Source organism: Limulus polyphemus, unplaced genomic scaffold, assembly GCF_000517525.1.
Source record: "Limulus polyphemus unplaced genomic scaffold, Limulus_polyphemus-2.1.2 Scaffold2300, whole genome shotgun sequence".
Classification (NCBI taxonomy): domain Eukaryota; kingdom Metazoa; phylum Arthropoda; class Merostomata; order Xiphosura; family Limulidae; genus Limulus; species Limulus polyphemus.
Window position 1 is genome coordinate 118406 of NW_013667910.1, and position 13529 is coordinate 131934.

Here is a 13529-nt window from a genome sequence, read left to right on the forward strand (position 1 = left end):
ATTCTGATGCATAAAAGTATTTCTAATCTTAAAATAAAAATTATTTTGTATGATAGATAGCAACATGTGAAAATAAAAAGAGGCATGAGAGAAACATTGCTTTACAAACCTTAAGACTTAATAAAAAAAATAGATATTTTAAGTATGAAAACATTGTAATGTTTGCTGATAAACTGCCAAATTTCATTAACATTTGCTTACTAATTTAAAAGTTATAGCATGAAAACTATAACAAGCACAAAATGGTTACTAGGCCTGTCTGAGGGACTAAGCCCAGGTTGAAAGAGTTAATTCCAGTTGCAGGAGGTTCTTTCCACTTCTACGGTTGAGATTGGGGGACTTTGTCTGCCTCCTAATGCTGGCTACAGGATGTATGTACACTGTTCCTATGGTTGAGTAAATGTTCCATGTCCTACTCGTAATTCCACATGAATGATGTCTCTTCCCTGCATTTTTAGTTGAGTGATTTATCATTTCTGCTCATAATACTGGTTACAGATATTGCTCTGTTTTTACGGTTGGGTTGAGGCAACACCACGATCCCATAATGCCAGGTTTGGTTTATTGTACTTCTTGTTCCTATGGCTGTTTTGAGAGTTTGTCCAGTGCTAACTTCCTCTTCATAATTCTGGTTGCTTAATGTATGCCACTCTGTTTACTTAAGGTAGGTGTTGATGAGCCTATATAACATGGTCCACATGCCCTAACCACTATGTTTATGTTTCCCTGTATTACATTTGTTATATTTTATTTTTGATTCTCAATATTCTAATGCCAAGGATGAGTTATGAAACTGCGTCTGTCCAGTTGAGGATGTACATAGCTAAATTTGTTTATATTTTACTTTGGATTGCACATTTCAGAACAAATTGCATCTGTGCACTTCTTTTTTCACTCGTATCAGATTAATTTCCTACTTCAAAGGCGAAAAGCATACCTGTTCCAGAGGTAGTGCTGTACCCCATGTGTGCTTCATTTTAATCTCAGAGCAAACCCGTTTATTTTGAGCAGTCACTTTCTACTTGATTTCTGTGTTGTGCACCTACACTGGCCCCTTCCCCTTTGCAGTGTGCAATTCTAGCTTTGTGTGAGCAGCAGTAAGACTGTATCACAAGTTAAAATTTTTTTTACATTGAAAATATATTTCTGATAGGAATTTACCTCCTCTTACACACCCTTCCTTCTCACTGCCAGTTTCCTTTTTTGGTAGCCTGCCAATTCTTGAAAGTAAAGATTGAGCAGGAATAGCAGAGAGAGCTGGCTGTGCCAATATAGGTGGTGCAATATTATTGGTGGAGAGTAATCACATGATACGTACATGTTCAGAAATGACACGATATTAATGGGGTATAAATACAGGTGCACTCATTGCAAAAAATGTTTTACCAATGCTTAGAGGGCAGAAGAAGAACTAGATAGCTTTGTATGAAAGAAAAATGTTAACTTTAATATCTAAGCAGGCACCATGCAGGATAATGACTGGCTTGTTGGAAAAAAAGATGACCAGAATGGTCAAGAGCTTGACCTTCAATGGCAAAAATCCGGATTGAAAACATAAGGTCAGGTGAATTCCAATTGGTGAAAAGTTCAGCTAGGTTTGTAGGTTTAAAAGGGTTGTAACTGCTCAGATACTACTCAATTAACTGCTGAAGCACTCTGAAGGAGAGTCACAACTGTGAAGTATCTTCAGAAAGCAAGTATTTATTTTCTCTGGGAATATTATATTGCTGCATATGTTTTATCTCCCTGACATTGTTTTGAATTATATACCAATTTAACACCGTTAAAAATCTAGGGCCATCAAGCTGAACTTGTTTTTGAAACATGACAAGGTAATTAGTAAATATTCTATTATAACCAGTTAATCACCGAGTGATTTAATGATTGAATATTTTCATTCTTTTACCTTGTGTAAAATCTTTTTTTCTGTCTACATTAATCACATCCTATCCTGGTTGAGGTAAAAGTGTCATAAAAATAACTGTACTTAAATTTCTTCCAGTTTAATTCAACTTACACCAGGTATGCTCACCCTGACTTAAGCCCATCTTTTAACGTTGCTGTCTCCTTAGTTCGTGCAGCTCTGCTAGAAAGCACTCTGAAAGAGAGTCACAGCTGTGAGGTATCTTCAGAAGGTAAGTATTTATTTTCCCTAGGAATATTATATTGCTGCATATTTTTTACCTTGTTCTGAATTGTATGCCAATTTAACATTGTTAAAAATCTGTATGACATTGTTCTGGATTTTATAACCATATCATTTTACTCTGGATTTCTCTTGGTTCTTTACCCCTATAACATTATTATAGATTCTCTACATGTTGATATTATTCCGGATGTTATACTTCTTTGGCATTGTTCTCTCTCTAAGTAAGTTAATCCTTTTGCACCTGAAAGCCACATAAAGCCAATGCTCAATTTTTGTGTCATGTAGAATAAACATATAAGAATGGTGACACATTTTCACTGAAAGGGATGCCAATTCATCAAAAGTTAATCCCCAGCCACTTGCTGGTACCCAATATACAGCTGGGTAGACTGAAGCAGTTGGATTAACAGGTCAACACTTGCACAAGGACACAACAACGTGGCACATGAACCAGCAACCTTTTGAGTATGAGTCCAAAGCACTAACAACCATGCCTATTTAATGTTGTGATACATTCTATACTTATTTGACATTTAAATAGTTTGGTATTGTTCTTTAATATTATTTTGTATTATATAATGTTGATTGACTTTGCTGTACCTGTCAAACATTGATTTACATTATGTAATTGTCTGACATTATTTTGGATTTTGTACTTACTTGACATTGTCTTTGTTTTATATCTGTTTAATATTATTTTGTATTCTACACACTTGACATTATTATCTTTTGTTTCCTAGATTCTACATATGTCTGACAATATTCTGCAAAACTTATTGTTAATGAAATGTTGTTAGGAATTACTCTGGCTAATACAATATTTTATTGACTGCCAAAGCCTAGTATTACTTGATGTTATTCTGGATTCTGTACATGACTGACATCATTCGAGATACCCAATTTACACTGCTTTTAGTACATTGCTCTGCATTCTGTTCATGTCTGTCATTATTATATGTTTTATATGCAACAGGCATTGATCTAAATTTTCTACCTGAATAACATTATTCTAGCTTCCTTAAGTGTCTGATTTTATTCTAGATCATTACATGACTGACATTGTTCTAGATTTAATACCTACTTTGTTTCTTTTGTTTATCTGCTCCATTTTGGATTCTACATTGTTGTTTTACTTTCCTATAGATTCTACGTGTGTTCTGTGGTTGTTCTAAATTGTATATGATGTGGATCTAGATTTTATATCAGATGTTCTGAATCTCACCTTTTTGTACATTGCTTTGAATTTTGTACATGACTGACCTTAATGTAGACTGATCTTCACAATTTTGGTTTTAATACAAATGAATGGATATGACCTAATAAACAAATAAGTCACGTTAGTTTATTGTAAATGGACAGTACTGGAAAAACAGTTTTACTTATCTGATTTACATGTAATATTAATTAGAAAATGTGAATAATTTAATATGTGCTCAAGTAATGGTTTATTTTCAAAACTTATTGTTAAAGAAACATTGTTAGGAGTAACTCTGGCTAATACAATATTTTATTGACTGTCAATCCTAGTATTACTTGAACTTGTTCAGCTGCTGTTACAAGAAGACACAACACTGAGTATTGCATTTCTTTTAGGATTATCTCAGGTTAGTTACTATATTTTGATTCATGTGCTCAATTTGGGGAAGGTGATATACTTAACTAGAACGTTATAGTGTCTTAAATTAAATGAAAAACTATAAATAATTAAATCATCGTTTAAAGTGCTAAAATTGCTTTATGATTTACCAAATATTAATGATATAAATATAATTGAAAAATCTAGTTTTCTTTGTGTATAATTCTTATATTTCAATCTTGATTTTATACAAGATAATGCTGCCTTTATTTGTATGACATAAATTGATGTACTTTGGGGTTGTTACCTGGAGTATTGAAACTACTGTAAACTATTTCTACAGATAAAATGCTATTTTTGGCCCTTTGCATAGACACAAAATATGAAGCATTTAGTTCAGAAATCATGCCATCTTAACCACTTAATATAAAATAGTTTTTAATGGCTTTTTTTTTTCTAATCCTCAAAATTGACCAAACGTGTGAAGATATAAAAATAATGTCGTTACTGTATTATGAAGCTACTGCATCATAGAATTTAAAGGAAATATCCTAAAGATGTGACATAGCTAACTGTAATGAACTTTGAGGAGTAATTTTTTTTTTTTTTTGGGGTATAACTAACTAAATTAGATATAGATGTAAAAAATACTACTCCATTTTATTTTATTTTTTATGAAAAAATGAAGGTTAAAATTTCAAAAATTTGAAATTGAAAAAAAATGTATAAATTTCTCTAATTTATTTTACCTTAAATAAACTATCAGTATATGTCATGTTTTATGTATGGGACAGATTCTTTACAGTAAGTGTCTGTGACTTGTTGGTGATAAATTTCAACAATAATCAAACAGCACAAGTACACTTGTTTTAAAATAATATATAAAAACAAGTCAAATGTGTATACAAATGTTCATTACACTGCTGGTTATCACAGTTATATCCAGAACTTGAAATAATTGTCTCTTTTTTTGTCAAAGTCTATACAGACTGGTTCAATTACTTTAGAACACAATTTTACAAGACAAATTATTCTTCTGTACTCTGTTATACAATACAATCTATGATAATTTCACTTTAAAAATCACCACTATATGCTTGTTTATGGCTAAATTCATAATCATGCAGTCTAGATCTATCTACCTACCAAACAAAATGTTTGACATGTATGTATACCACAAAAGAGGCCTGGAATGTTCCACACACTATGAGATGTTATGATGTAATAGTACTCAATTAAAACAGTGGGAAAATCTTAGAAGGTTCTAGTAACATGACACAATAATATATCAATCGCCAAGTATAACTAGTGAACTACAAAATGTATGATTCATAAAAAGTTACATAAACAAACCTGTGATAAACTATTGCTTTTAGAAATAATTAAGTTTAACACTCATGGTATATAAACTAAATTATGATACTTGCATTAAACTGAAACAGTCATTTATATCTAACAATAAGCCTCTCTTCAAGGAAAATATTTACAATATTTTTTTATACAATACACAAAGATTGTTTTCAGTTCATGGACAAATTCTACTCGTACAGTCTGCACCAACATTTGCAGTCCCTTTGATGGCCTCTATGGAACCGGTAGTTCTGGAGGTACAGCATCCACCTCATAATCCTCGCACTGTTGATTTTGCACCTCTGAATGTATACAAAGCATTGATGGTCTGTCTGGATGATGAACTCCTTCCTGTGGAGGTAGTTCTGGAATTTTTGGAGGGCAGATATGATGGCCAGACACTCTTGTTCAATCACAGAGTAGTAGTTGTCAATACTCAAGAGCTTTTTATCAATGTACATTATGAGAGACAGTCTGTCTTCATGTTCTTACAGAAGTACTGTTCAAATTCCAACGTCTGACACGTCAGCCTGAATGATGAATAATTTGTTGCAGTCTGGCATTTTAAGGATTGGTGAACTTCCTAATATATTCTTCAATTCCTGGAATGCCATCTATTGTGGTTTTTCCCCACTTCACGTTTTAGGTTAGCCTTTTTTGGTCAAGTCAGACAGTGGTGCAGTGACTTCAGCGTAATTTGGGATGAACTCCCTAGAGTATCCTACTAACCCCAGGATCTGACTTATTGCTTGGTTGTCGATGCTAGTACATCTTGTATGTGGATTAGCTTCTTCTCTTCCATGGCTATCTGTCAGTCGCCCACCTTGTGTCCAATAATGTCATCCACATAATGCTCAATGTTGGTGGTTTTGTGCAACATTTTCCTCATCATACAGTTGAATGTCCCTGTTTAGTTGACTAACCCAAATGGCATTCTCTTGAACCCATAGCATTCATACGGTGTCACAAAAGCTGTCTTCTCTCTAAATTTTGTCTCCCTCTGGATCTGCCAATAACGTTTCCTGAGGTTGATCTTGGTAAAAAACTTGGCCCCATCTAGTTTCGCCATGATAGCCTCTGGGTTTCCCATTGATCATAATTGAATTTCGTCAACAGGTTCATCTTCCTGAAATCTATGCAGAAATGGTTTGAGCTGTCCCTCTTCTTCACGATTACTACTGGTGAACAGTAGGCTGAATTTGAAGGCTCAATGATTCCAGCTTCTAACATTACCCTAACTTCTTGCCTGATCAGATCTCTGGTAAGGCTTCTCCTTGACTGGATTCCTGGTCTCAATGTTGTGTTACGTAAGGTCTGTCTTGCCTGGTCTATATGTGAAGACATCTGTATATTGGAACAGTAGATTTTATAGCTCCTTCTTCTTATTGCCAGTCTGTTCTTCACTGATGTTGACTTCTTTTTACTTTCTCGTCTCCACGAAGATTTCTTAGATCTAGTAGGATTTGTCTTCTGTGACAATGTCACTGTCTTCTGGTTCAGTATCTATGACAAACACACCTGCAATGTCCATCTGTGCCTCAATAGCTGTAACCATGGGATCTTCTTCCATCTTGAAGTACCTCTTCAAGAAATTGGTGTGATAGATCTTGGTCTTCCTATTCACTTTCACCTTATATTCCATTCTGTTGACCACTTCCTCCTCTTCAAAAGGTCCTTTCCCCTGCAGGGTGAGTTTTTTGGTGTCTGTGGGTAGCAGAATCAAGACCTTCTGTCCGACCTTGAAACATTGATCCTTGGCCTTCTTGTCATAGAAGTGCTTCTGACCACCTTGAGTTGCATACAAACTTTCTTGAGTGAGTTCACAGGTCTCCTTCAGTCGGTTTCTGAGGTCTAACATGTACTGGTATATGTTCCTATTCACAGTTCTTTCCATATTTGCATTGGACCTTGTACCGTTCTTCCTTACAGTAACTCCAAGGGTGAAAATCCTGTATTCACTTGTGGGACTTCTTGGTAAGCAAATAATACTGCCAGTAGGTACCTGTTCTAGTTACATGGTCTCTCCTGGAACATCATCTTCAGCATGCTCTTTAAGACTCTCTTTATTCTCTCACAAAGTCCTTTACATCTGGGGTTGTATGGAGTGATAAAGAGCTGCCTAATACTGATGAGTCTGCACACCTATTGCATCAGTTCTGAGGTAAACTGGGTCCCCCTGTAACTCAAGATACTGCAAAACACTTCCAGGAGGGCTTCTGATACTCTATCTTCAGCAGTGCTATGGCTTCTGAGTAACGTGTATTATAGTTGACTCGTGTCAGCATGTACTGGTAGCCCTTGTCAGATATAGGTGTTGGTGGTCTGATCAAGTCCACAGCTACTCTACTGCATGGTACAGCACTCCCTTTTGGTCCTCTATTCTGTAAATCCCTTTCCCCTTTGTCACATGCTATATTTTCTCCCTGGCACTGTCCCAGAATTTCTGTAGTGAAAGGTCTTTCTTCTGTGCTTTCTTCAGTTCCTATTGATCTACATTCGGGATGTCACCTTTCAAGACTTTTAGAGGCTTGATGTCTTGCTTGCTTTGCTTTTCTTGAGCTCTTGTGGTGACTGCAGATACCTTGTCAGTCTCATTTCTGTCTGGTTCCTCCAAACTTCTATTGCCTGGTATATTGCCAATTACCAAGTCCTAGATGGGTGCTTTCATACAAATGACCTCAAGTTCTCTCACATAGTATGGAGTGTCCACCTTTATTCTTGTGATGGGAAACCTTCTCATTGTCTCATCAATCAGCACACACAGACATACCTTTCCCATCATTAGATATTAAACTGGTTCTCACTGCTGCACCATAGAAATAGAAGTACCAGATGTCTAAGTTTATACATTTACATAAATTGAACAGATATTTACACTTGATGAAGTTTCTTAAAATCTTTTTCACTTTACACCTTAATTCTTTTGTGTACAGAACCTGCCATTGTGTTCCTCATAAATCCTTGCTGAATAATTTAATGATATTACTTTTATAAATTCTTAAACCTTTCCTGTCAATTCTTGAAAGATTTTTATTACTGTTAGGTTAAAAGTTACAGAAATGCTAAATCTGTGAAGTTTATATGTACAGGTTTGGTACCTTTTTCAGTTAAAATAATTTAAACTCTCCCTATGTTTTTTCTTAATAGCCTGAAGAAGCCGAAGAACTTTTCAAAAGACTTCCGAGAACAGCTCTGGTGCTTCAATTAGCTTGTTATTATTTTGCTCTTCAATTGTATGCCAATCTTCAGCCTATAACAGTTCTACCTGAGGATTTGTACATTTACAGTCCAAGCTATCTTATAAAACAGGTAAATAATACTGACTACCTTTTATGTATCCATTTGAGCTTTTTAGTTTACTTTTGCTATATACTTTTGGGTGTTGTTATTATTTTATATAATTGTATGCTGTAAACTGTTGTTATCCATAGTTATTGTCTAATGAAACTACTAATTAATGCTTCTCATGTATTACAGTTGTTACACTTAAATAAATTTTGGAATATTTATTTATTTGAACCATAGTTCTTATTTACAGTGTTTTTTTACTTGTGCTTTTAACTAAGTACCTGACATATAAGATTACATTTCTGCTTTGTACCTTATTAATTTAGAAGTAAATGGGTGTTTATATAAAGGTGCAATTGATTTAAACCAATAACATCAGAATAATAGCAAATAATACAAAAAGTATATGAACTTTCAACTCTTTCATAGAACCATTTATGGAATGTTATAAAACTTGAAGCTAGATATGTGTGACAAGATTTTTTTTTTAGTAATACATAATCATGTTTTTGTTCTTAAAGATAACAAAACACTAAATGTGTTGAATAATAATGATTTATAAAATATATCTAATGATAAAAAAGCTTCAAGATTAAGGGGGAAAAATGAGTTCTTACAGCAACAAGGGGTGTAAAGTTGAAATTCAAGAATTATGAAGAAGTTATCAATAAAATATAAAGTAAACATAAAATTATTCTTAAAACTTGAATCTTTTTTTATTGTTTTTTTATAATTTTTTGAAGCAGATCATAATAGTGAATATTTTTCTGTTGTCAACATAACACTTCCCAATAACATATGTCAACTTTGTTCCAGCTTAAAATCTGAATCTGTGTCATCGGTTGACCGTGTAAGAATTGTAAAAAGCCTGTTACTTAACAATGTGCAAAATTGGAGTGATCACGTCAGTCATCTATGTTTTGTAGTTATGAAGTGCCTTGTAAAAATGCCTAGATATACAATAAATCTTGGTATTGGTTCTGCTATAAATGAAACATATCTTTCTGTTTCCAGTTAGTCCATGTACAATAAATGTTAGTATTTGTTTTAAATGTAACAGTGTCTTTCTTCTTCTTTCCAGGCAGTCCATGTTTTACATACTGATGAAGTAACCAACTTTGAAAAACTTAAAATTTGTGCCTCCCTTCTAAGGAAATACAACAAGCTGTTGTCTGATTTTATTCAAGCTGAGATTCTAAAGACATATGGTGGTGGGGTAGATGTGGCAAGATTCACTCAGGACGATATTTATAAACATGAAACTATTTTAGGATTAGCCATGTAAGTTTAATAGATCAGTTCTAATTGTAACCAAACTTTTAAATAATTGTATGTATTCTTTGCAATAATCTTGAAAACACGTGATTGAGGTTGAACCTATCATAAGCATAAATAAGTCATAGCTTGAGGCAGCATAATGTAAGAATTAAGCCCAGTCAGCCAGTAAGTGTTATAATTGAAGTTTCAACAGATTGTTCATTTGTTAGAATTTTCTTTCACAGTGAATTGCTGAAGTGGTGAAACTGGAAGGTATACCAATTTTGTTCATTGGCAAGAAAAATAGCCCTTACAACTTATCTTTGTTTTGTTGTAGTGTGAATGCCTTTCCCAAGCAGATGAAGCATCATTGTGTACTTCCTTAGGGATTTTCAAGAATTATAATTATAAGTTCTTGGATATGACAAATATAGCATGGCTGAAATACTATTATTATATTCTCTTCTTTGTAACTACTTGACTTTCTTGACCACATTTTATGTGAAACCTGCACATACACTCGAATAACTTACAAATTTCAAAAATTATACATTAAAATAAGAAGGCAGGAAATGTGTGGCATGCTTACATACCACAAATATATACTTTTAACTCTTTAGCATCCACTGGAGTGTACACATTGCTCAAAGACAAAATTACAGCATATAATTAAGTTTTATTTATTCTATGCATAAACATTTTTTTAAAAGTAACAGATTTTCATTTTGGGTTTATTTTAATCGACTTTCTGAATGAAAATGTTAGGGTTTGTGAATTTCCAGTATTTGTTTTAGCACTCATAGTCCCATAGGAGGAAATTTGACATATGTTTGAATCTCTTAACTTCAGTATAAGTGTAGTTTTATTGATTTTAACCATTCACCATTTCTAAATATTTGTTGTTCATGGTGTGATATAATCACCTATATCTCAGCTTTGAGAAGTCATAAGCTAGTTATCTAAACATGTAATGAAATATCTTTCTTTTCTTTTCCACTCTGCAAGTCAATATGGCTTCCAGTTCAGTAGAAACTTCTTTAAAGATTGGAGAAAGTGATAAAAGCATAGTTTGGTGATATGTTGCTAGAAGAAAAGATGCTTGTGGACAACCTCCATCACAATTACCGTCATGATATTTTTTTTAAAGTTTGTGAAATGCCTGTTTTATTATTTAGAACTTCATTTGAATTATTGATGTTGCAATATAATAGAAAAAGAAATGTTTTCATGAAACAAGATTAAGTAGGCTTAGTTAGGTCATTTTGTCCTTTACTGTATCAAGTTAGCCTTAAGTAACTGCTTGAATGGGCATAGAAAGTCACCAAAATGAACTATAAAATATATTTAAATAAATATAAGGTGTGTTGTATGTTTAAATGAAACCTGATTAAAAATTAAAAACATTAGCTTGCTTATAATTTTGGTATGCTACAAATGCTATTTTTATGGTACAGCAGTGATTGTAAATACTGTATACTGTAAGACTGCTCATGGTGTTTTTGAAAACTGAAATTTACAGTTTTATGAAATAGAAACTTTATTGAAAAGAATTTGGAAAGACATAAAACACAGTGATTGAAATGTACAACAAAGATAAGCATTTTTATTCATTGTTAAAAACATCATAATGAAATTGTTTTGAATTTTTAAATTTGCAAGTTTATAGGAATATGGCAGCATTTGAATATTTTATTTTGCTGAAACCACATAATCTGTAGAAAGTTCATATCAGGATTCAAACTATTTCATTTACTATTGTTTTTTTTTTAGATGCTATAAAACAAACCATATAACAGTTGTTTTGAGTCCATATACCTGGGCACTTAAGAGCTAAGTAAATCTAAAGAGCTGTTTTTATAGACTACTTTGAATATAGTAAGTATTCTTGTTAGTTCTATTGATAATTATTTTGAATTCCCAGCTAAGAGATAGAATTTACTTCAAAGTCTCATGAAAATAGGTGGGAGATAGTTTGTTTTTGTTTTATTCTCGGTGATTTTCTGAATGTACAACCCTAAGTTATCTGATGTGTGCTTACAGATAGTATTTGTAAATAATAAATAAATAAAATGCTATTTTTCAGGACATTAGAAAAGCCAGTTCTTCAAGTAGCTGTATCACTTGCTCATAAGTATGGCCTTTCTCTATGGGATATATATATGACTCATTTGGAGTTTCTCTTCAGTGACACCAGGTGGGTACAGTTTACATTTTGTTGTATCAAAATATTAATTTTTCTTATAAGACACTGTTGCTCTGTGGTGGCTCAGCAATATGTTTAAAGGTTTATAACACTAAAAATTGGTTTTTAGTTCTAAAGTTGGGCAGGGTTCAGATGATCTAATTTGCAGCTTTGCACTTAATAACAAATATATACAGTACTGTTTGGAGCTAAATTTATAATATCTTAGTTTATAAAACAGGTATTTAAAATATAATATTTCCAAAGAAAATGTCTTACTGTTAATTTTTATACATATATAAAACAACAATGAAGCTTTGCATCTATGTAATTAATAAAACAATGTGTATCAATCAGTCTGTGCTTGTATGAGTGCTTGGACACCTGTTAACCCAATATTCCTATTGGCTAATTGTACAGTGCTACTTTTATGTTTATACAAGTACAAAAGTGAACATTTAATATGCATTGTTCTACACTATGATATTTATAACATTAAAGACAATTATTTCAGTAACATAAACAAATGTGCAAGGATACACATTATGTTAATTTTACCTTTCTGTTGCTTATAAGTAATGCAACACCATTATATCTCAAAACAATTCCAACAGACTCCGAGAAATCAACAATTATGCTCAAAGTTTAAGTATGTTTTGTATGCGAAGCACAAGTTTACCTGCTACATAATCTACTAAAATTAGCTTTAATAGTTACTGCCACAACTTCATTCACTTTGGATGTTCTACAGCTAAACATTGTGCAAAAGGAAATAAGTATGGGTGTCAGGTGATGTACAAATGCAATTTGGATATGTATACACTCAAGAAATTTAGAAACAACACATGACGACAGATGAATTTTACTCTTCTTGATCCCATAATTTTAATAATTCACTATTTTGTAACTATTATGTATTTCCAACTATCTCAATACAGGCACATAGAAATTAACAACTAGGCCTAAAGTTTAAATATGCTTTGTACACGAAGAATGAGTTTAGTTTACCCACGAGGAGAACACAGTATTACACCATATCCATTATTAGTAGTAGTAGAATTGACACTTTGTTAATACTTTAAGGGAGAGTAAAAAAGAGTTGATACCATTATGGAATGAAGAAGAAAAATAAGTAAAATAGCAAAAAACAAAGATATTGATTTTTACACTTCTTGATACTATGATTTTTAGAAATTTGCGATTTTGTAACATTGCTTTATCAAGAGTTGGATTGAGAAAAAATCTCAAGATCTTAGTCAAAAATGTCAATCATCCAGAAAGACAAGGTATTTATACAAATAACGTTGTGTACAGAGATATATTTCCTTCATAGTCATTCCATGTTTTTACATTTATTTACTTTAAATCTAAATTCAACTCCACGTTCTGCTTAATAGGTTGGTTTCATTAATGTTCAACTACATAATACAATAACAGTATTATTTAAAGGAAATGTATATTTAAAACATATATATATATATATGTGTTCTCATATATATATATACGTATATATAGTATTCCACCTAATAATGCTGCATATGTGAAAAAGATCTTTGGACTTTGGCTCATGTGGCACAGCACATTCTTCCTATGTAGGAAGTCGAGGATTCAATTCCACCTATATTCATTTTAAAAAACGTTTTTTTTTTATCAAACAATATTTCAGTAGTCAAATAATTTTAGTACATACATTGTATGAGATGTGTGAGTTTATACCATATTTAAAA

At 32.6% G+C, this 13529-nt stretch overlaps 1 protein-coding gene across 1 annotated transcript in view; it reads left to right on the plus strand.

Moving 5' to 3' along the window:
• The window catches only part of LOC106466556 (neuroblastoma-amplified sequence-like), a 159397-nt gene that overhangs the window by 106408 nt on the left and 39460 nt on the right, over positions 1–13529 (plus strand). Inside the window, exons 32-36 of the mRNA XM_022394589.1 lie at positions 2003–2135; positions 3677–3753; positions 8223–8384; positions 9445–9644; positions 11704–11814. Of these exons, the coding sequence (XP_022250297.1) occupies positions 2003–2135; positions 3677–3753; positions 8223–8384; positions 9445–9644; positions 11704–11814 (683 nt within the window). The remainder of the gene's footprint in view (positions 1–2002; positions 2136–3676; positions 3754–8222; positions 8385–9444; positions 9645–11703; positions 11815–13529) is intronic.